The sequence below is a fragment of the Ailuropoda melanoleuca genome, chromosome 18 (assembly GCF_002007445.2).
Source record: "Ailuropoda melanoleuca isolate Jingjing chromosome 18, ASM200744v2, whole genome shotgun sequence".
NCBI lineage: Eukaryota > Metazoa > Chordata > Mammalia > Carnivora > Ursidae > Ailuropoda > Ailuropoda melanoleuca.
In genome coordinates this window covers 4,423,113-4,447,644 of record NC_048235.1, presented here as the reverse complement: position 1 = coordinate 4,447,644, position 24,532 = coordinate 4,423,113, and the positions used below count along the sequence as shown (strand labels likewise).

The 24,532-nt window shown below is 49.7% G+C and overlaps 1 protein-coding gene across 1 annotated transcript in view; it reads right to left on the bottom strand.

The window, feature by feature from the left end:
* Positions 1-21,435: 21,435 nt before the first annotated feature.
* AGPAT5 (1-acylglycerol-3-phosphate O-acyltransferase 5) overlaps positions 21,436-24,532 on the bottom strand; it is a 72,727-nt gene continuing 69,630 nt past the window's right edge. The window contains exon 8 of the mRNA XM_034647759.1: positions 21,436-23,973. Within this exon, the coding sequence (XP_034503650.1) occupies positions 23,748-23,973 (226 nt within the window). The 3' untranslated portion in view covers positions 21,436-23,747. The remainder of the gene's footprint in view (positions 23,974-24,532) is intronic.

Here is a 24,532-nt window from a genome sequence, read left to right as displayed (position 1 = left end):
TCCAGGCCCTCAGAATGTGACCTGATTTGGAGAAAGAGTCTTTGCAGAGGTGCTCAAGTTAAAACAAGGTCATTGGAGTCCACCCGAATCCAGTGTGACCTGTCCTATTGTTTCCCAGGACCTGCTGTAACAAGATACCAGGCCTGAGGCTCGGGCTTAAACCACAGCAGTGTGTTTCTCAGTTTCAGGAGCTGTAGAGTTTGATAAAGGTTCTGGCCGATGTGGTTTCTCGTCATGCTGTCTTCCCGGCTTGCAGACAGCTGCCTCCTTGCTGTGTGCTCACATGGCCTTTCCTCTGTGTGCGTGCACGCGTGTGCATGCGAGAGACACAGAGAGGAAGTGCGCTCTCTGGTGCCCCTTCTCATCCGGACACTAATCCTATTGGATCAGGACCCAGCCCTCTGGCCCCATTGAACTTTAATTGCTTTCTTAGAGGACCCATCTCCACATACAGTCACACTGGGGTTTGGGGCTTCAACATGTGAACTTTGTAGGGACGCAGACCTTTAGTCTCTAACACCGCTATCCTGATGAAAAGGGGGACGTGGAGCACGGAGACCGACACACAGACAGGGAAGGCTGTGAAGAGCTATGGAGAGATGGCCCTCTACGAGCCAGCGAGAGGGGCCTGCGACAGAGCCTTCCTCCCAGCCCTCAGAAGGAACCAACCACGCTGACACCTCGCTTTCACACGTCCAGCCTCCAGAACCGTGATGCAAACCCCAGTCTGTTATAACAGCCCCAGCAAATGAATACAGCAGAGAATGGCGAGGCTGGGCATGGTCAATGATTAAGAGTCACGTAGCCAGCAGGTGGCAGGGCGATGATCCAAATCTGGTCCAGTGGAGTGCTCGTGGCTCTCAGGCACAGGTGTGGGGAGCCCTGACTTGCAGCCTCTGCCAGTTAGCGTGGTGTTCACACCCGCCCCAGCTTCCACCACGGCGTCACCAACCAAGGCATTGGGAAGAAACGTGCACAGGCAGCTTTCGGCTCTCCACAGCGGATGCCAGCTCCAGTCCAACCCTGCCTGGCATCTGTGTGGTCTTTCCTAGCCCGTCCTACTAACACATACTTTTTTTACATGCAAATTTGCACACAAATGCTTTTACATGCATGGCTGGGTAGGATGGAAGCTGGGATACAAACTGGGGGATTATTTTCCTATTCCCTCCCCTTACACTGTGTTAAAAGACGAAGGACTTCAGCAGCTCCGGCTTTGCAACCCTGTGACTGTGCCAGGTCTTGGACACCTCGCAGCTTCTCTGACATCATTTATTTGAAATGGGGTGGGGGGGATGGGGAGATGTTGGTCAAAGGGCACAAAGTTTCAGTAATGCAAGAGGAAAGACGTCTGGAGTCCTAGAGCATGCTGGTGATGGCTAGCAATACTGGACCGTGTGCCTGAACTTCGCTAAGGGGAGAGATCTTAAATTAAATCCTCTCAACACACATGCCCCGTGCTAAGTGGGCAGAGGTGATGCATAAGTTACTTAGTGCGACTGTGGTGGTCATTGCATGATGCAAACGCATGTCGGAACATCACACGGTACATCTTAAATACATATAGTTTTTATATGTCAAAGGTACTGTAATAAAGTGATTAAAATAAAATAAAAAAATAACACAATGGGGGAAAAGCAGTAACAGTTATGAAGGTCATTGAGCCAGATAAGCTCTACCTCTTGTTTCGGAAGCACTAAATCAATCAGCCATTTAAGCTGTTGTCTCTGTGGAATGAAATCTAGTGTGTCCTGTGCACATCGGGTTACATCATCGTAAAATACTTTCTCCATTGTGTCAAACAGCTGCACCAACAGGCGTGTCAAATGCTCACGGCAGCAGGAGACCCCAGCTTCCAGGAGAGTGTCCCCCTGCCTTGTAAGCCTGCAGGCAGCAAGCTCTTTGGAGGCTGCCAAGGGTCTGGACTTGTACATCTTTCTCCTTCCTTTAGCTTCTCTCAGCTTCCCTCAGCGTCTCTCTGGGAAGTCCCTGGCCCTGGAGCAGCGCTCCCGTTGCCCACTCGGGCACAACCACGTCTCTGATGCGTGTCTAGGCCGTCTTTTCCGTAGCAGCTATGCCTCCTGCTCGACTGCTTTAGAGCAAAGTCACGGTCTTTGTTGTGCTCACCGGGAGACAAATAATCTGGAAGCAGCATGACAAATCCCATCCAATACTCAGATTAGAGGACCTTGTCAGGCACCTTTGGGGGACCCAGGAAGGGTCCCATTTCTCCCTGTCCAGACAGGATTCTTCGAGGTGGCGAGCAGAGAAGCTGAGGAAAAGCCATGTTTGCTGCAGCTGGCTGGCCCAGCGCAGGCCCCTGAATGGCCAAAGCACAGCCTACTCTCGCCTGCAGGTGCCCGGCAAGGATCTCCTCAGGCTTGGCGTGTGCTGAGGAAGAGCAAGGAATGAGCTGATGGTAGCATAGTATCAGGCACAACAGAGAAGTTGCTTCGGAAATGCCAGCGGAACGAATGAAAGGGTGAGTGGATGAGCGGAGGGATGTCAGGTGCACAGATCAGCAGAGTCATATCCTCATCAGCTTCCCAAAGCAGAGGGAGTTTGCATGTCCACGCAGTAACACCTTCGAGCCATCGCTGTTGCCAGCACACGACAGGGATGAAAGAACAGAGGACTGGCTGCACGATCTCCTGTCTCGCGTTTGCCTCGGTGCAGACACAGGAAAAGAACAGACAAGGCTGAACGTCCCCAGTTGCTGTGGAGGGTGACGTGGAAGTCGGTGCAGCTGACTACTTTGGTTCCCAGCGTGGGGCTATTTCAGAGCCGTGCACAGCCTACTTAAGACCCCTGGTGGAGCATCTCGGATGCATGGTGGTAAATTCCGATCTAGGGCAAGGACTTTATTTTCACATAACCGAGCGATACAGCGTTCCACTTTATAGGAAAGGACTCAACGTGCAGGCTGGAGGTTTACGGAGTTCTAGTGCCTGTCCTCACGTAACTTCTTCTCGGTCTGTATCAAACACTCTTAAAAATGAAGTTTTATGATTGTCGTTACCATAATAACTGGAACCAGAGCACTTAAATTTTTCCTGAGATTAACACTTAGGGAGATGATCCTAATGGATGCAGGAAAATTTAGATGGACGTGTTGAAGGAACTGTTTTTTTCTATGAGGGCAGACAACACACTCACCAGATACAGTTGACATCGGTGACAAGTGCATGCTAACTGAACCACTGATACTCGTGTAATTCATATAGTATAGTTCATGTAACTCATACATCTTTATATAATAGATGTGCAACTAGAATATTTATATAGTCAATAGTATACATACAAAATACTACTTGTAACAAAGGAATCTTGAAATCTTTAGTAAACTTACTATTCAAAGGCATTCCACACATTTTTAAAGTGAACGACTGGTATTTTGAAAGGAGATGATGATTTTCTAATTTTTTTTTAAAGATTTTATTTATTTATTTGACAGAGAGAGACAGCCAGCGAGAGAGGGAACACAAGCAGGGAGTGGGAGAGGAAGAAGCAGGCTCCCAGCGGAGGAGCCTGATGTGGGGCTCGATCCCAGAACGCCGGGATCACGCCCTGAGCCGAAGGCAGACGCTTAATGACCGCGCCACCCAGGCACCCCGAAGATTTTCTAATTTATCGGCTTTCGTTCACTCAGGAAACGATGTATGTGTGAATCCTATTACTTTATAGGTTTTGGTCTGCATGGCTGCCTTGCATGTGTTTATCTATTTTTAGAAACTTCGCCTGAAAATGGGGTTGCTGCATTTGGCAGTAGGTTTTTCTTTGGTCCAACAATTTTGCTACCCATAAGAATTGTTCATTGGACCGAAGAGAACCTCAACTTCTTCACTTACTTTTATTCTCTAAGGAGTTAGAATCCCTGATTAAATCAGTTTAAAGCTCCTTACTGAGCCTGCCTGGGTTTCCTAGGACAGCCATACCAAAGTACCATGGCCTGTGTGGCCAGAACATCATCTCCCAGGTCTGGAGGTCCTGGGAGCTGGAAATCCAAGCTCAAGGTGCCAGCAGGGCTGTGCTCCTCTGAAGCCCCTCGGGCAGCTCCTGGTGGTTGGCAGGAGAGCTCCGGCGGTCTTGGGCTTGTGGCTGTAATGTCCAGTCCTCCCTGTTCACATGCGCCCTCCTCCCTCCCTCGCTGCATGTGTATGAATTCTTCGGTGCAATTAGAAACCCTTCTTAACAATCTCCAGTTACTATCTCCTATCAGCCACTGCTGACATTCAACTGGTTTCCACCTCCAGCCTCGACGAGAACGCAGTTCCCAGTTCACTCTCAAACTTGCAAAAGTGAGAATTTTTCTGACTCCTCTACGAGTTTTTCACCAAAAGTCTTTATAAGCGGTTGCCCTATGGCTTTTGATGCTCACAAAGGTCAGACTTCTCGGAATCCCTCTCTGCTTGGCAACTTCCCCAGCCACGAGGTGGAGCACAAGACAAACGAAGTGGTGGCCCAGGAGTGTCCTGGTGGTAATACCAGCTTCATTCTAATAAGTGAGATGCTGGCTTCCTGCCATCCTGCTCTCTCATTCCTCAAAACCCCACCTCCTTCCTATGTAATATGTTGGATTTCTGTTTTTTAATTGGCATCCCCAATATCTGATTGCATTAAAATAAGCGTTGTGTGGTATTGCCTGGGACTTAGAGTTCTTAGGACAAGAATGTATTGATCTGAGCCTTAAAGTCTGCAAGGAACAGACATGCAGATGTCACCGTCCAGAAAGGGCCCTTGGAAGGTCAGCTGTGGGACACGCAGGGTCTCTTGGTTTCTGAGATGGGGGAACGCAGCCAGATGCAGGTAGAAGGGGTGCAGAGGTTCCCCACAACCCAGAATACAGCCTCACACAAGTGCACCTGCTTCTCAGGGTTCACCCTCATTTCATATGACTCCAGAAAGAGGATTCGATGCGGTTGTTTGCCATCACCCAATATGGTAGACCAGTATCAGGTGGAAACTCACACCAAGTCCAGTGGAACTCAACTGGCCTTCTTCCAGGCCTGTGCTCTAGTATGTGGGAGGTCTTCTATGTTTCCCCCCATGCACACAGTACAACCCATAACAGTGTTGTTGGGGGAACTATGTTGCCATCACCGTTCTTAAAATGCAACAGGCATCTCCAGCTTCTGAGACTTTTCCAGAAGTCTTTAGGAAAGAGAGTAACTCCTCCTGTACCCCACTGACCATGTCGCAGGGTGCTGACCTATCTTATCCGATAAGTGAAGTGTTTGACGTATATTCACAAATGTTCTGCAGGTTTGTTCTCATGGTTTCCATAATCCTTTTGCAAATCAGACCCTCACAGCATGTCGGCCCTTCCTTCCCCTCCCACGTTGTACCACAAAACTTCATACTCCTGGGTTTTATTTTTCGCATGCTAACCCTGTTAGTTTCTATTCCCTCATGCTGCAGATTAATACACAGACACCGGAAAGGAGGAATGCATCAAGATCACGCAGTGTGTGAATAAACACTAGGGCAGCACGTTTTCCGCGCGAAGGCTCATTCCTATTCATCCTTGGAGCAGTGGCCATGGTACGAATGAGGGACATCACACTACCAGTGCTTTCCAACTTGAGTCAAACGCCTGTGGTTGGGGAAACATTCGAGTTAGATCGGATGGACTTTCATGTTTCCAACAGGGTCAAGGCTTCTGTGGTCAGACTCCAGGGAAATGAACTAGGAAATGCTTCTGACATCATGACGGGCAGAGGACCCCAGGGCTGTGATCTCTCCCGTTAGATGCGGTTTTTCCATGTGGAAAGAAAGCAGTCACCCAGATTGGTCGGCAGCCAGTGGGAACCAACCCCACAGCACGGTAGACGTCACACGTGGAAAATCGGCCTGCATCACTCTGTCCAGTCCCAGGAAGGGCATTCTTGAATGAATGGCTCAGCGGGCTGGAACCTTGGAGCAATGGGCTTCCACCCTGTCCCGAGGGAGGCTTGCAATTTAATGACGACCCACAACTGTAAATTTCCTTTGGTTCATTTGCTTGTTTACAATAGGGAAGAGGGTTTTTTTTTTTTAATGGAAAACCAAGCCAAAAGGGAAAATACTTTTTTTTTTTTTTTAGCCTAAAGATGATAGTTTCCCATTCATAGAAAAACATACTAGCTTAACATTTACATTGATGTCCTTGGACTTTCAATGAGTCCTACTGTCTTCAGGCAATAAGAGCAAATATTTATTAATCACTTGTTATGTGTCAGCTGTAATGCAGACCTTCACCTGATCCCCCCAACAATCCAGTGGGGGAAGGAACTGCTACCTTTTCCCCATGCTGCAAATGAGGGGAGCCAAACTCAGAGGAAACAAGTCTCAGCCATTCCCTGTCCAGTCACCCCTGTGTTTTCCCAGAGCAGTGGAGAATCATGTCCCTGAAAGCACATGGCGAGGTCTGAAGAAGGTCTTCGGAAGGAAAACGCTACAGAATGTTATTAAAACAGGGTTGGGGGCCCCTGTATAACCTGCAACAATTCATAATTCTTAGGGTTACTATTAAAACATGCTTGTTTCCAGCTTGAGTGAAGCTGGCACAGGCAGGAGGTCTATGAAGTGTGGACGTTCTCTCCCATGCCCTGTGGTCATACGAGCACGGGCTTCCAGTCACTACTGGTTGGCTCTGGATACGAGTCTCTCTGAGTCTCTGGCCTCTGAAATCCCTGTCCACCCCAGGACTCCAAGGCCAGGCTCTCTGTGATTACCCTCTTTGCAGCTCTTGCAAACTGTCCTTTTGCTTTAGGTTTCCGGCCCATATCTTTCCCCTGGCGTCCAGAAAGAATGCAGAACTCTCTATTTCTAGGTATTTTGCAAAGAATGAAAACCTGCCCATCCCCCACGTGTCCGTGGACCTCAACCAGTTGTCCCCGTGAGGACCAGGCTCCCACTGAGAGATGAAAGCCCTGTGCCACCCAAAAGGCAACCCTTGTAACCCCAGTGGAAGAGCTGGGGCCAGGGAACTGGGGTGCGAGATGGAGGACGTGGGTGGCTGGGGCCAGAAGTGTGGGGTGGGTATACACAAACCAACTGCTGTTACCGCTGCTGTGTACCGTGGGGGCCATTCCCGCCTCCACATCACCTGTGTCAGAATCACCCGGTAGGTGTTTGAGACAGCGAGGTTCTGGGATCCTCTCAGACCCACTGACACAGCCTCTGCAGGATGGACCTGGGAGATTCAGTGACCGGACGGTCAGGGACACTAACCCCATCCTGTCCCCACAATGGGCAGAGAGCAGAGCTGGTGGAAACTCTGCGTCTCTTCTAGCAGCAGCTGGGAGGCAGGAGGGGAATGGGACAGAGGTGGAATAGCACACACCCTGCAGGTCAAGGCAGGGCCTCCCACCCACAGCTTCTCCTTAAAGCAGGGCCCAAGGCAGAACGGCAGCCTGGGGCCCCTGGGGTCTACAGTGCTGCCCCCACCCGAGTGCGGGGCTGACCTGGACCCGGTGGCGTTAGCGCGATGCCAGCAGCCCACATCGGCGTGGGGTTGTAGCTGCTTTTGTTTTGCTTTGTGCATCTTGGGATTGAAACTCGCGGCTGAGGGACAGGGATCAACACCTACTCTCTATTCCCAGCTCTGCCTCGGCCTCAAGCTGCAGAGAGCCCAACGCCAAAGGGGCACCTCTCACGCTCCACCGGGTGGGGGACGCCACCCCCCGAGGTGTGTGACCCCAGCCTGGAGAGAGCTGCGGGAGAGAGCGAGAAGGGACGTCAAATCTAGAAGCGATTTTCAGCAGGAAGAAGGGGAAAAGCGCCAAATACACAGGCACTGAATCTGGAGGCCAGTCTGGGACACAGTCTGGGGCCAAAATAATGGTCACAGAAGCGGGAACGCTCTCCGTGAAGATTAGCACGGGTCTAGCCACCCCCGCCCCACCCTGCAAAATGCAGGAGAGCTGAGAACCGGGCGCCCCCAGCCGGGGCCCTGGGAATCCGCTGCTGTCTGTGCCAGGGCTGCGTAGGCTTCTGTTTTTCTGGGGGCCTGGCCTCTGGGGCGCTGCGTCCCCTGCAGGAAACCCCGGCTGTTTGTGCCTCTGGGGCCACGGGAGGGGCTTTTCCCTGCCAGACGGGGCCCAGCACTGTGTTTCCGAGGCTGGTTGTAAACACTTCAGAGCCGGCAGGCGGGGCCCTGGCCGGGCAGAATCCGGCCACCGATTTCATGCTCCTGGCACACCGCGTCCTACCGGGCACAACGCCGTGACTTTCCACCCGGGGCTGGCACAGCGGCGGCGGCAGAAGCAAGCTGGCCCGGAGGCTGTGAGTCCCACATCCTCCCCGGCCGCGCCTGCAGGAGGCCTGCGGGCCCAGGGAAAGCAGGAAGGTCTGGGGAGCGGTATAAAGAAACAAGGTTCAGCTACCATGAACTTTATTTTGATCCCCTTTGATAATGGTCTTCTTATCTAATAAAGGATGGAGGCTGTTCCTCGTCCCCTAAAGTATCACCAGTTTGTTCTCCGCTGCCTCTGAAGTTGAATGAGCCGACACAGTAGCCCCCAAAGTTTCGAACACGTGCCTCCTGGGTTGCTTCAGGCCGACAGGGTGGCGGATCCGGGCATCCCAGCCGCTCGGTCACTCCCCTCCTGCCAGGTGCTGCCTGCAGAGCCAAAACTCTGTTCCCGTCCACGAGTCCCCCTCACGGGACAGCAAGCAGCCTGTGTTAGAACAAAATGCCACACACCGGAGGCCACAGTGGCATGCATGCGTCTCTCCAGTTCTGGAGCCTGGGGGTCTTGAGGTCAACGTGCCACAGATCCCCTGTCTGGGGAAGGCCTGCGTCCTGGTTCACACACTGTCTTCTTGCTGCGTCCTCACAGCGTGGAGAGAGACAGTTCTGGTCTCCTCCTCTTCCTATCAGGATGCTAATTCCATCGCTTGAGCCCTGTCCTCATGACGTCTTCTAACCACTTAGCTTCCAAGGGCCCCACCTCCAAATACCATCACACTGGGGGCTAGGGCTTTAACAGTAATTTTAGGGGGACACATTCAGTCCATAGCAGCCTGGTCATGAGGTTGTTTAACAAACAGTGATCCCGTTAAGGAGGGGGATCAGCTCAGCCTGGGGAAGACGAACCCCTGAGCTGGGTTTTGAGACATGTGTAGGAGTCTGTGAAGGAGGAAGTACATTACAGACCATGGGAAAGGGGATCCCACCCAAGGGTTTAGTAGTAGCAATTATTCTCAATTGTTCAGAGTAAAACAATGAACAAATCCGTCCCATAAATCACTCCTCTGCAAAGCACTGAACTCACTCAAAAGGGAGTTTCTCAGTGAACAGCGCTGAGAAGTGTGTCCTTATAGACTCTCGAGCCACCATTCTGCTCTAATGGACCTTCAGATATCTCCAGACAGGTGGACAAGTATTGAGTTGTTTCTAGAATGTCAACACTATGAGGTATATAGGACTCAGCTATTTTAGGATGGCAGGGAGATTTAAAAGTCTCAAGTCAGCTCTGTCTGGCACAGGCTCCATGCATACGCAGTCTGCCTGCAGTGGTGTCCTGAACTGGGAGTCAAATACAGGTGTGGAGGGAGCACAGCCGGGGACACGGAGACAGGCAGGCCAGTCCTGCGGGGGCCCCAGCAGTGTTCAGAGATGACGGGGAAGTCACGGGGAAAGACGTCACTTGTCTGACGGAGCACACACATTCAGGCGTGAGTCCTACCACAGACCAGGCAGCTTCAACAGCAGGAATGTGTTTCCTCCCAGTCCTGGAGGTTGGAGGTCCAGGGTCAAGGTGTTGAATCTCAGAGGTCACTCTCCTAGAAGTGTAGATGCCACCTTCTTGCTGTGTCCTTGCTGTGTCCCACCCACCCCCCACAGTGCACACGTGTCCCTGGGCTCTCTTCCAATTCTTAAAAGGACATCCGTCAGACAGGATCAAGGCCGAACCCTGATGACCTCATTTTACTTCCGTCACCTCCTTTAAGACCCTATCTCGAAATACGGTCTCATTCTGAGGTCCTGGGGGTTAAGCCTTCAATACGTGACTTCGGGAGGACACAGTTCCCTAACAATCCCCACGATTCCAGCACCAAGCACAAGCACCCAGCAGGCTGGTGGGGGGAGGGCTGACACGTACTGATTCACTCAACCAAAGCATCTTTTCGCTTCCACGGGACTCCCCTAGGAGCTGGGAAATTGGGCTAACCTGTCAACAGAGGCTTCACAGAGACCCCACACGAACAGACACTCTGAGAGCGGGAGGATCTGTGAATTTGGTGGGCTGGGCTGCGAATTTGGGCGGGTCTGAGTGCCAGGGAAGGAGGCGGTCAGGAGCGCCTCTGCACACAGCTCCTTCCCGGAGAAATGCCTGCCTCGCGTCCCATCGGCTGTTCATCCCCTGGGTTTCACCTTGACCGTGCGCATAGAACGAGACCGCCCAGCGGGCAGACGCCCCAACTGGAGCGGACACCGATGGACTCACTGTGCACCCCGAATCAGTCTTTGCCCCTGGGGTCACCAGTGGCAAATACAGACAGAGCCAGCTGTTCGCTCGTTGTCCACACTTGCTTTCCTCATCATACACACCCCCCCCCCACCGCGGGAGCCTCCCTGAAGAAGCCGAAGCAACGGCAAGCGGAGCAGCCCTGGAGGAGAATGGGAACGGCACGGCCTGTCCTTCCTGGGTTCTGGTTGAGCTGGGACAATGAGGTCATGCTTGTCCCAGTCACAGCTCCCCCGAAGGAAGACACTTGGTAAACAGGAAGAACAAGTGGAAAGCAGGATGAACCGGCACCAGGAAGAATCCGCGCCTCTTTGGGGCCAGTTTCGGTCCTGCCCGGCAGGTCCACTCTGCAGAAAGAAGGCGGCGAGCCTGTGTTTCTCCACCAGTTACGTGTGGGTGCTGCAGCAGACCACCGAGCCACACTTCCTCCGTGGGCAGAGCCCCAGACTACCTGTCCAGACAGCTTCTCCGTTCAGTGCTGGTTGCCTTTACAGCTGTAGGAGAGCTTGTGGGTTAACTGACCTGCGTGTTCAGCATAGATGCAGGAGGTGACCCAGGGCGGGGCTGCCTTACAGCCTGAACCAAGGTGGGTGCAGATCGGCCTCTCCGCACGTCCAGGCGGTGGCACTTCTCCAGGGCCCCTCAGAGGCCCTGGCGAGCGTGGGGAAAACCCTGGTTGTGGGGTCAGGCCAGCAGGTGTGGCCCGGCCCCACAGCGAACTCCTGCAGTGACCTTCCCATGTTACTCCCCTGTGCAGGTCTATTTATCCCAGCGGTGAGGCTAGGATGCCCTTCTGTCTCCTTGGGGTCCCGCGAGGAACGAGCAGGCGAGTTCCCACAAGTGCTAGCCCCGGCCCGGGCACATGCCAGGCACGATCTAACGTCCTTTCCTTCTCTTTTCTCTGCCCCGTTCTCCCTGCGGCCACACACCTGCCGGCTGTCACTGTCACGGGCATGTTCTTTCCACGTGGAGAACCCCAGCCTTTCCTCCCCTGTGCTCCTGGCCCGAAACGGCCCTCCCGCTCTGCTCTCCGCCTCCTGAGACTCTGCAGGACAGCACACGCGCAGTCACCGGGCGGCCGCTCCTCCAGCGGCTGCTTCACAGCGTCGGGGGCGTCCTCGGCCGTCTCTGGGCGAGTGGTCTCCGCCGCACGGCGGGAACCACCGCGCCTGCTTCGTAAGGCCGCGCGGATGAAGCAAACACGCGCACCGCCGGCCGCACGGTGGGCACTCGGGGGACGTGACCGTCGCTGGTGGCGGGACTCCTCAGCTTCAGCTCACGCTCCACGTGCTGTGCGAGGCCAGCTTCTTCCCTGGAAACGACGGGCCGTTACATGCAGCTGGACACTCCCCAGGTCTGGGGTGCACGCTTGGCGGGTCGCGCGTCCCCCGCTGAGCGGTGAGCAGAGATGGTGTCTGTGCTTTGGAAATGGGAGGACGTTGCTAGTCTGGCTCAGGACACGCAAGGTCAACGGTAGCCCTGAGCGCCTGGGCTGTCCCGCCAGCCCCATGGGACCATGCAGATGGCGCGTCTTCCAGGAGCAGCACTGGAACCGTCGCCATCCTTTTGATCAGTGAGGGCGCATCAGTGCTGGTCCTCCTACGTTCCAGGAAGATGCCAGACACTGACCTTCAAGCTGACAGGAGTGTGGCCGAGGCTGTCCCTCAGGGAGGACACAGGCAAGGTCCCAAGCTTCAGATGTAAAGGGTGAAGCATGACATGGTGCTGTCCCTGTGCCTTCCCCGCACATGTAATGCGAACACCATGTAAGCCTTGAGGGCCAGCCTGGAGGAGGAGGACAGTCGAGAGGCGGGGAGGGGAGCCGTAGCCGTGGCCTACGAGGCGCCGGGCCTGGACCCACCAGTGCCCTCTGCGGACCGCCTGCCTCTCAGCGGCGCGGAGCCCGGCAGCGAGACTGAGAGTGCGGAGGCGGGCGGCGGAGCTCCTGCGCTGCAGGAAGGGCCCGGGCTCTGCGCTCTCAGAGGCCGCCACTCCTGCGGCCCAGGAGAGGCCGAGCGCGCCCTGAGCGGAGCCGACGGCACTTTGTGTCTCCGGGCCTCTCCTTGTCGCCCTTGAACAGCTGGACATGGCTGACCCAGCCAGGGCTGTGTGCGGGGGGCCTGGAGCAGCTCCTCGGAGGAGCCGGGCGGGAGGTCGGGCCGGGGCTGCACCACGTCCGCGGCCTGGCCCCTGCGTCCGGGAGGCACCGCCCGCCCCGCTCTAGCGGCGCTCGGATTCTCGGGCAGAGTGTCAGGGGCGGCCGGGCGCGGTCACTGGCAATCCCGTGCTCCCACACGGGCGTGAAGGGCCCCCCAGAGCCTGCGGACGGAGGCCATGAGGACCTGTCGGGCCCGGGATGGGGGAGACAGAGCCGTAGGGCAGGGTCGCAGGGGAACGCGCTGGGGCAGCAGCGTGGGGCAGCAGCGCGCCACCGCCGCCGCGACCGGGGACCCTGGTTCCAGTCCCCTCAGAGGCGGGGACCCCAGGCCAGGTTCTTCTCCACTCTGGCCTCAGCCTCCTCGTCTGAAAATCACTGGACAGCTCCGAGACATGGGGCTCCCACCTTCGCAGCAAGGCCAGCTTGTCACAGAGGCGCGGCTGGCCGCGGGGAGGGAAGAACGGCATGCAGGCCCCACAGGCACGTCCAGAACCCTCCTCAGTACGGGGTGTACCTACTGGCCTCGGGAGATGGCGGCCTCAGCTCAGGGGAGGCCTGAAGGCTCATCTGACCGAGCCGCTGATCCAGAGCCCTTCTCTCCAGCTCGCACCCCCATCAGAGCCAATTAGGAGATTAGACATGCCGCTCCCAAGGGCTCCAAGGTGTCTGCCGCTGGGATTGGGTTCCCAGGGCCTCAAGTGACCTAGAAGAGAACGCAGCCCCAAGACAAGGACGCGGACCAGGCAAGGACCCGCACACCCGCGCTGAGCAGTGTGGGTGTGCCGTTTGCCTGCGGGTGTGAGGACAAGTTTATGGCCCCTGTGGCAGTGAAAGAGGCTGAGAGGTACATGTCACTGCAGATGCGGGCCTTCAGGTGAGGAGCAGGGGAGAGAAGATGCCAGCAACATTCCCCGTGGCTCCTGTGATCCTCAGGTGTTGCAGGATCTGTGANGTCCCCCCCCCCCCCCCCCCAGCGTGGTTTCCCCCTAGGGGTCTGTCCCTCTTCTGAAGCACTTTGTGGCCATGAAGTGGCCACCAGGGGGTGGCAGACAACTGTGGCAAAGACTTGCACCCAGAGAGCTGGGTCTCCAGCTAGGTCTCCTGTTCCCACACTTGACTTCAAGCCCAGGGCAATTAACGCAGAGCAACCACAGCCCACACGGCCCATGGAGACAGGCTTCAAGGCTCAGAAACCTAAAGTGTGTTTGATCCCATCTATGAACCAGGACTTTTCAGCTGATGCATGTTGATGGTGTCAAAGGTTTGTGGTTTATGGTTTTGGTGGCGTCTTTTATTCTCCAAAGTCCTAAGCCTCCCAGCAGCAGGGGAGATCCTTCCATCCCTGGCCTCAGCAGACCCGTTTCATCCTCGATGCGTCAGAAGAGCAAACATCAGGCATTTCTTAGGGCTTGGCTCTGCTTTGGGATATTTTTAANGCATTTCTTAGGGCTTGGCTCTGCTTTGAGATATTTTTAAATGAAGCAGATTTTCACTGAAGGACGTTTGGGGATCCCTCTCTCCTTCTCAAGGTTATCAAGAAAAAACAGTATGTGAAGCATNTCCTTCTCAAGGTTATCAAGAAAAAACAGAGTATGTGAAGCACGTTGCACCTTGTCTTAGGTCGTAACACAGGGGGGCTCTTCTGTTACGACGGAGCTTTTATTTGAATATGGATACGGCTGATCCTTCGAGACTTTGTCAACTGTAAAACTTTACATTACTCATCAAACATCACTATATAAAGACCCATGGCTGCCCTAGTCCAGCAGAGACAGGTGAACAGGGCACGGGTATGCATATAAATGTACTATGCTGCAGTAAGTAAAGATTTCTACAGGGTGCTGAGGGAGCTGGTAATGGGGCATGTACGGACATTAAGTCACTTATAGTCACATTAAGTCCGTGGTCTCCAAAGTGACAAGGCTTCAGGGCAGAGATTGGTTAGAGACTTCACTGTGCCCTTGAGTACAGAGTAGTAGGTCACCCACCCACACGGAGGGACTCTCCTCAGAGGTCATCTAGACCCTGGATTCAACATTAGAGATGGGAAGGCAGGTAATTCCGCAGTCTGAAAGTCCTTATCACCAATGGGAACTCTGTTCTACACCTATGTATATGTATGTACATGTGTATATTTCATGTATTTGACAGATTTATATATCATGTGTCTCCTCCTATACATATTATATTCCAGATATTACAGTTACATCGATACTTGGTGATTACAGTTCAAACTGATGAGCACCAGGAAGACCAGGCTCTCCTTCTGTCTCTGCTACTTACTCCCCCGCCTGTGAGATCTTAACTAAGTCGCCGTATTTCCTTCTGTTGTGATGGTCGTTTCTGCATCTGGAAAGTGAGCCATTGGGCTTGACTCCCCTCTACTGTTTACCCCCAACTCTTCAAGGTTCTCAACTGTATCATGGCATTGAGCTGTTATAAATTGACCTTATATGTAACTACCAGTCTTAACCTACAGTGCCGAAATTATTTACTAGATGAAAAGAGCATTCTTTCAGCAATGCAAGGGGAACCATCTGGCTTCCTATGCACTTCTCGGAGTTATTAGCTGCTGCCTTCTTAAAGCTCCCATTCTTTTGCTGTCACCATTTTTTTTTAAAGATTTTATTTATTTATTTGACAGAGAGAGACAGTCAGCGAGAGAGGGAACACAAGCAGGGGGAGTGGGAGAGGAGGAAGCAGGCTCCCAGCAGAGGAGCCCGATGCAGGGCTCGATCCCAGAACGCTGGGATCACGCCCTGAGCCAAAGGCAGACACTTAACGACTGAGCCACCCAGGCGCCCCTGCTGTCACCATTTTTAATGTGTCTTCTGAGGCCACTATGAACACTGCTTTTCAACACAATTCATCCCAAGTAATTTCCTTCCGGAAGAATAAAAGGAGACAGAAGTAACAAATTTCAGCTCTTTATTATAAGTAGATGCAACACAAACAAATACTTCCATTGTATGCAGTCGGAGTACCAGATAACATTGACTATCACATCCGCTCAGATTCATCACAGGAGTTTTCGACTACCTGCAGATGGCCAGCGTGTACTGATTCCATTCGTTCTTGGACTAGTGATCAAGGAAAAGTGGTGACTTATTTCACTAGCGATCAGGATACAATATGGAATCATCTTCAGGTAACATGGCTTACACAAAATAACCTATGTGCCTAGATTTAACATTTTTTTAATTTGGTAAAATCTAAGGATATAAAAACAACAAAGACCAGTAAGATGTAGTGTCCACTGTAAACTGAATCCAAAATGACATGATCCAGTGTTGTCCTATTTCTTCCGATTTTGTTCCTTGGTTGTGCTTTATTGTCCTGAACACCGATAATTCCTAGATGATCCTTCCAAACGAATCACAACTTCCATATCACTTATTAAATATTTATTGCGTATACCATTTACTTTTAAAAGGAGTTTGTTGGCGTCAGACCATAAAGTTAAAACATAGTTGCTTCAGAGAATCTTCGACTTTTAATCATTGAATCTGATAACACAGTTAATCATAAAATGTCTAGCCTCACATTTCTATCTATTCAATCAACAAACCCTGTGGAGTGCCTGATATGAGCTGGGAATTGTGGTCGACTCTCAGGATAGAAAAGCCCAACAGAAATATAATGCCAAACATCTACGTAATTTTTAATCTTCTAGAAGCCACGTTAAGAGAAAGGTGAAATTTTAATATATTTTATTGAACACAATATATCCAATGTTATTTACAATATGTAATCCATCTTCATACTAATGAACCACATTTTTAAACGAATTAAAAACAATCTGTTATGCACTTTACCCTATAGCACAGCTGCCATGTCGGGGGGCTCTGGGGGACATGGAAATACGGTCACCACATGGGAAAGAGCAGGTGTGGAGGCAGGGCATGGCTCCGACGTTGTGAGACGGGAACTGAGAAGCTGTGCCCTGGCCTGGAAGGTGGTGGTTAAGGGGCCATGGTGGGGGAGGGGGGGAAGAGAGAGGAAGCTGCTGGAGGCAGGAGGGAGAAACCATCAGGTGGACTGGCCGGGGAAGACAGGTGGAAGGTGGCCCATGCATCAAACACAGTGGGCTGGGAGGCCGCCTGGGGATGACGGAAGGACAGATGGGAAGATGGAAAGTCTCTGGCAGCAGGATGCGGGTCATGGGAGTGACCCACCGTCACAGATTTGGGACCCGGCCGCTTCCATCTCCAGATCTCCTGCCTCTCAGACTAACGCTTTGGTGCGCTGCACGGCCGTGAAGCCAAGCCCAGTTTGGGCCTGTTGCCGTGTTACGTTCTACCAGAGCCTGGGTCGCTGACGAACTGGATCAGGACACGGAGTGACATGCTCGGGAGAGTCAGAATGCAGCAGACAAGTGGAGTGGGCGCAGGAGTAAGAGCCTGCTGCGGACGACCGGAGCCGGGACTACGGACACCAGGAGGGACGCTCCGAACTGGATTTACTCTGACCTAAAATCCCTTTCTCATCTCCACTTCCAGAAAGAGAGGGGAGGAGACACAGGACAAAAGCGTCAGGATGTCAGGACGTAAGAACGAGGGGACACGGTGTTTGTGCTTCATGGCTTACATATACTTCATCTCATTTCCCGGTGTCAGGGGTGCGTCACCTGCCAACGTAGACCAACACTTCACAAACCTGCAACAGCGGCAGCCCCGAGAGCTGACAACGTGGCAGGCACGGACCCAGGCAGCATACACGGGGCATTTCAGCTCATCCTCACGTGACCCGCAGGGGCAGGCAAGGTCATCATCGTCTGTATTTTGTAACTAAGGAGTCAGAGACCAAGTCCCCTCAGCCAGCAGGGGGCAGGACAGGGACTCGGACCCCAGTGGGCCGGCTCCGGAATCCACGCTCTCACTCCTCCCCAAACAAGCAACAGTAAGAGAGAAAATGAGTTCTCAAGAACCTTGTGTCCACCACCTGGACAAGAGAAAGCCATGATTTTAAGAGACCTGCAGGGTGTGTGACCAACAGTGTTGTCAGTGGTGTGACTGATGCCCCAACCTCGTCAGGCTCACCTGAATCAGAGCAGCAGCTGCATTACTCACTCTGGGCTCAGGAGACAGTCACCTCCCAGGAAGGAAGGCCCAACAACGGACCGCATCGGGAACAGCGCTTGTCCATGTGGGTCCTGGGGGATCAATACGGCAGGGGTGACCAGTCCAGTCTGCGTGTAGAACCCAGTCCTTCCCTTCGTTTGCTCATGGGGCTGGGGCACTGCTGGATTCCTCTGCAAGCTTCCTTGGCGCCCTAGGCGGACACGTCTAGAAGGACCTGCACTGGCTCAGCCCCCCGCGCAGCAGTCGCTACTTGTGCCGCAAGCACGCGAGCTGGCTACGGTTTCGGCTCCCCGGGAACGGCAGCAGATAGAGTGACAGTACCGAGGCCCAGGCGGCCGCAGAAGGGACAAGGCGGTGCTGCCGGCGACTGTGCCTGAGCTTCTCCTGCAAGGTCAGGCTTGAGCTACCACCATTCAGAATAAAATCTACCAGCCGAGGCGAGCCAACGCCGCCCCCCACCAGGGGTTTCCTGGACAGACTCGCTCCCTTGTCCCCTCACAGCCACCACATTGACCACAGATCGTCCTTTGGTCTGGTTCTCTTCAGCAGATGCTCTGTTTGAAAGTGCTCTTCCTTCCAAACTACTTTCTTCATCCTGTTTCCATTAATGCAGACGAGAAACGATGTCCCTGGCGTGTCCCATTCTGGCCAGTGACAAACAGTGGGACGGGGTCGATGGGAGGAACAAATCCCCCCTGCCGTCTTCCCAGGGACCTTCCACAAGATGGGGCATGAGAGAGAGAACACAGAAGGCGCTTATGGATAAGCAAAAACGGGTGCACCGTCCAGAAATCGTTAAGAAACTGACCTGGGACCCCAACAGCAGGCACTCAAGTGCGCGAGGACAGGACGCTGAGCGACTGTGAACACATTCAGTAATAAATACTGCTCACAACCATGGTTTGAATGCCAAAGAGCGTCAGAGAATAACGGACAATTACTTATTCACACGTCGTAGACAGGAGTAGAGCTGAAATGATTTAGGAGGAATTATGATGATTGCTCACACTTATGTTCAACTTTATATAAAAATGCATTTTTATAACTTTTATCTCCTTTGACTTTCACTAAACTCTACGAGGTAAATAAGCGGTCCCCTTATCTTATAGATAAAGGAGGGCTCAGGCAGGGGACGTTGTGCGCTTAGGGTTGTATGTATGTGTAGCGATGTGGCAGGCCACTTTACAGGCCGGGGCTTCCCACAGGAAGTAGCCTTCGGAGGGATCATTTCCAATATTTCTGTCCTCTGTGCCACTAGAAGGAAGGACCTTTGACTCTGCCATTCCACGTCACCCTTTGCCAACGTGAGGACTGCACTCCCAACACGAGGGACAGGCACCCCAGCAGCCCTCAAGCCCACCATGGAGTCAGTTTGGAGACCACGACATTTTCTCATGGAAGATGGAGAATCCTTCCTTTTGTAATTTCTGTGATTTCAAACAAAACATCTTTTAGTGACTACGACTACAGTTGTGACGGCCTACTTCTAAGGTAGTACGACATACTGCGTATCGTCCTTGTTAAGCAGAAAAGCAGCAGCACACATTTTTCTGCTGGAAGTACTGGTGTGACTTTGGGTATTTTATTCAAACTCTCCGTTTTAGTCTCCGTTTCCTCATCTGTAAAACTGGGAGCAAGAGAATTTGCAGACCGACCCCCCATTCCATGCGCGATAACCAGTGCTTGGAGAACTTACTGAGTCACCACCAAGCCTCTGAGGCAAATACAACTATCGTCCGTAATTTAGTGAGACCATGGAGGCAGAAACATCAGGTAGAAACAGAAACTTTGAGGAACTTGTCCGAGGTGTGGTACCAAGTGGTAGAACCAGGACTCAAACCCCGGCGTTGGCCTGCACCTGCCGGTCTCCGGGCTGAGCGACCCTGCAGCCCGGGGTCAACGCTTAGCAGGTTAGCACACTGCCCGGCACGCAGGAAGCACTCAACAAGCCTTGGCAAGTATCAGAAGAAACACAATTATGATGTATCCTGTAGCCATTATTTGGCAATAAAACACATACATATATAAAACATACATACGTATTATCACAAATACATGAAATAACTATCACCCAGTAGATATTTTATCATATATCACCAAGAACTTCTGAGATTTATATATATATACACGCACATACATATATGTGCGTATATATATATATATTTTTCTGAATTAATGAAGCACCAATGAACTCAAGCTAAATCACAATTTATTCTGAACACACCTAAGACGACAAGACTGTTAGTCAAATATTCTCATCTCCTGCACACACGGAGAATATCAGGGGCATCTTTTTTTTTTTTTTTTTAATAAGGTGCAACGATCTATAAAACTAAAATTGCAGAACAGGTCTTTCTTACAGAGTCACATTTAAACTCATGAACCACTACTGATTTGGATGGAGTAACAGACCATCAGCAAACATCGACTGAGAGTGTGCTTACAGATATTTTCTTTAATTCACAAGTAGCTGAGCTTTCTATTCACAGTGGCTTTCTGAAAATAACTTCCCCAGCTCGGGGGAAGGTAGTTGTCTCTCTGGCCTCATGCATGACCACACTGAGAATAACTCCCCAGTTGGTAAAAGGAACGGATTTACTTCCTTGTCCACAAATTGGAAAAGGAGTCAAATGACATCTTGGGGATAATGTTGAGTCATAACTACTCTAAACTGCAGTAAGTCAGGAATTCTGTATCTTGCACTTCAAGACATCTGAGTGAAGTTTTACTTCAGTTACATGGATATTTTACCCATATAATACCAAATATCTGAATGTTTCCAAATTACCACTTTGAGGACCAATTTTCAGTCTAATGTTTGTTAGGTTAAATTAGTCTGGGTATAATGCCAAAACACCAATGGTAACACAACATCCCAAGTGAGCCAATCTTTAAAAGTATGCAAAACTCATAATAAAAAACTAGTTTAACCCTCCCTCTCCCCAAAAAACCCTACCTACAAAGACATGTCACCTACTATAAGGTGGTATCTGGAATATCTGTCAAGACAATCTTTTCTTCAGTCCAATACATGAACAACAAATACTGTTACGGTTGAAATCCATCTGTACTATGCATTTGCAATTGTACACATGAAACATCACTATGACAGACATTTCTCTGTCTTCTTAAACGTGACTTTGCTGGTATCTGGCAGTTACCTCGTGTCTCTACCCAATGGGCAAATTTTATATATACTGTATTTTTATAATGGTTCTTCTATTTAAAAGATCACTTTATTGACACAGATCTATTCAGAGAATGTAATAATCAACCACGTAACACTATAAAGGAAAAAAATTAAGCTTACGTCATCTGGATATAAGGGAAAATTGGTACCACTGTACAGGAAACAAAATCACAGGGAAATGGAAGACAGGACAGAAATCATTAGTATGAACGATGCAGGAATTAGTCAGACTGGTACTTCATCTATCGACCCGGTGAATTCTAGGCACTGGACAAGGCTCAGTGAGATACCCTAATGATTACAGAACTGTCAAGCAACAAATACTTGCCATAGACATTGCATAAGATACACAGATGAGTTTATATAATGAAACTAATATACTGTTTCATAATTTTGAGTACTGTATTTTTAAAAACTTGCTCAATATTTATGAAAAAATATTACAATTTTATAAGTTCAGAATGTAGGACCAGCCATGAAGCCTATTCGATGTAACTGAAGACCGCTGGGGAATTTCTGGGTCGCAAAATGTTAAATAGCACAGACATCAAAGACGGTGAAAGATTTTATTTTTTCTTTTACTTCCATCCAAACACACCCTTTTCTGGAAAACATAAAAGCATGCACATTGATGGCATTCTACAAAGAAAAACTAAGTAATAACTAAGCTGCAAATCAACAGTAAGAATAACACAAACAAAGGCTTAAATGATATGTGAAAAGGTTTACAGGTAGATACAGGGCTCTTCAAGTCATATCAACACATGTTAAAAAGAAGCTTCTAATTTTCCAAATATTTTGATATAAAATTTTTAAACTAACAAATATATTTTCTAGAACTTCTGTGAGAATATAAGTATGTTCGTAAGAAACATGATGTTCAAAGTGATCTTCTGCAGTTCACTGTGACTTCTTAAAATCAGTTACACTCAACAGAATTCCAGTGGTACTACCTCTTAAAATTTAGAGCATATCCATGATAGTCAGAGAAGTCGTACAACTTACATTTACTTTGATCTAATCAGAAACAGGTTCTAACTTTAGGATTGTTAAAAAAAAGTATTAACAAAGACATGAGATTGATTTAAATTTCACTTTACAAGTATGAGAAAATGACAATTTGGCATGATGAGAACATTTTCAGAAGTGTTACCTATACCGCCATGCGTAACTGGGCCTACCGCGTCCTGTGGGCCGTGTGTGCACAGACGCACACTACCGTGCATGGACAACTCACACTGCCCAGCTGTGCAAAGGTCTGTCCCACACGGCCTGCCCTGTGGGTCTGGAGAACCGGTCACACAAAAGTTCCCTTCTTTACGATTTTCATTTTGTTCATCATGATTCACCTGGTGTGTTTCATCTGGGGCACGGATACAATTTCACAACAAAAATCCATTAGGCAGAAATGTTATCTTAAGGGACTGGTAGGCAATCAAGTTTACGTTGTAACATAAAAATAGAGCAGATCCAAAAAGATTGTCCTCTTGCATAGGACAGATTTATCATTTCATGACTGAAAACTGAATTGTATGATTTGGTTCCCGAAACACAGCTCTTGTTTTGAGGTGATATGGATTAACGGTGCAGCCCAATTAAAACTAGTGAGAACTAAACAAACTCATTCAGGCCTGACGGATTAAACCTCCCTGGCCTGTGGAAGGCGAATATCTTGACATGGGACCAATGCAAAAGGCCTTTGCTGCAGCCAGCGAGGCCGGCTCGCAAGAGCTCAAACGAGCAGCTCTGCAGCAGGACACACGCTGGCTGGCTACACCCTTCTTCCCTATGCGTGTGCCGTGCCAGGCACCGACAGCACGCTGACGGCCAGTCGTCCAAGGGAAAAGAATCCAAACACGGCGGAAATCGACAGTGATGACATAGAAAAAAATGACTTCTGAATTAAATGTGCTAAACTCAAGAGTAACAGGCAAAGGCACAGGCTAGTAAATCTAGTCAGACGTCTGAAGGCTCCCATCAAATATCTGTGGACTCAGGTCTGACAAAGGTTCACACTGATTATTTTGATATAAAAAAATAACAGGAAATCTGAAGGTTTTCAAGTAGTTATGGCACAGATGTTGGGAGGTTCGAAGAGCTCAGCGTAACTCTTCAAAAAGCCGGGTGATGTAAAGTTCTGCTATAATGAGTCAGGGTCACAATTCTAACTTAAACTTAATTCTCGTATTTTATACATTATTCTTTTGTATACAATACAGGGTGTGCAAATTAAGCTGTTTCAATAAATATTAGAAATGTTAATTACTTTGCAAACATAAAGTAAAATCAGCTAATAATGCAATACACTAAAAGCATGCGCTAACCAGAGCTTCCTCTGCACAGTTTCTTGACCTTTTCCTTGTATCCCTCTTGATACTTAAATACAATTTCTTTCCCAAGGACAAATTAAGCAAAAAGCAAAATATTACATAGCTCCAAGATACTAAATACTTTAGTGATAAAGGTTGGACTAGTCAAGTTGTAAGAAATTAAAAATAACAAACACAGTGAAATACACTGAAAATTAATGTTCACGAATGCAGCTATCTGAATTACAAAACAATAACAAATTATACAATCCTAATAGTCTTCTGAAGACGACATTAGTTCCTAGGAAATGCCAAGTATAGCATAAACTGTTTAGCTTTTCCCTTTCCAGCAGCTTCTATTCTAAAGTCATAAAACCATGTATATTTGCCCAAGACCAACTGCATATCGCTTTAATCAGAAATTCTATTGTATCCAATGTTCAATCAACAAGGCTTTATTTACACTTATTAAAATCAGGAAACAATTTGACGTAAGGTGTGGCTGCCAACACTGACCCACGGAGCACATCCCACTGCCTGCAGACAGTTACCTGTTCAAGGTTTTATACTAACCCACAAGCAGCCAATTAAGGTTCCATAAATCCACGTTCTCACATAGAGTTTCCTTCCAGCCTCGGTCATAAGCATACCAGCAGTCAAACCACTTAAGATCAATAATGATGGTAAAGTCTTCTTGAGACTTAATTTAGAATTAACACTTTCCCCAGGAAATTTGTTTCTTCTTTCTGGATCCAGTGAATCATAAAATTCTATAAGCAACCTGTGGCCAGAATGGAAAAAAGAAATCAAAGTTTCAGGTTTAGTCATTTAATATTCTAATTTAACAAATACCTCTGGATGCCTATTACACGCCGGAGAAGTTATAGGTCCTTGGGAAAAAAAGATGAATATGGAAATACCTAGAGACCTGATTTAATTGGAGTTTCTAGACTTTAAAAATATCTTTATATGCTCATGATTAGTGTAGATGAATTGTATTATATGTAATTTTTTTAAAGATGGTTTTAAGTAACTTTGTGGGGATGATTTTTTTTTTAAACTTTAGATTTTTAATAATTTTGCAACAACCAGACTCACTCGCACGTGGGCAATAACCCATCTCACTTCATCTCCACCTTCCCCGTCTTTACTCCTCCTTCCTACGGCTCCCATTCCATCAGAAGTCAAAGAAAAGATCAGCAGTTCTTATATATGGAGTTTCTCCCCAAAAGCCCTTATTTGCATGGGATTATAAAAACAGGTACAAGAAGGAAAAAATAGCATAGTTAATTCATTTTCCCATCTTATTTAAAAAATGTAAAGTTACAACAGTAGGGCAG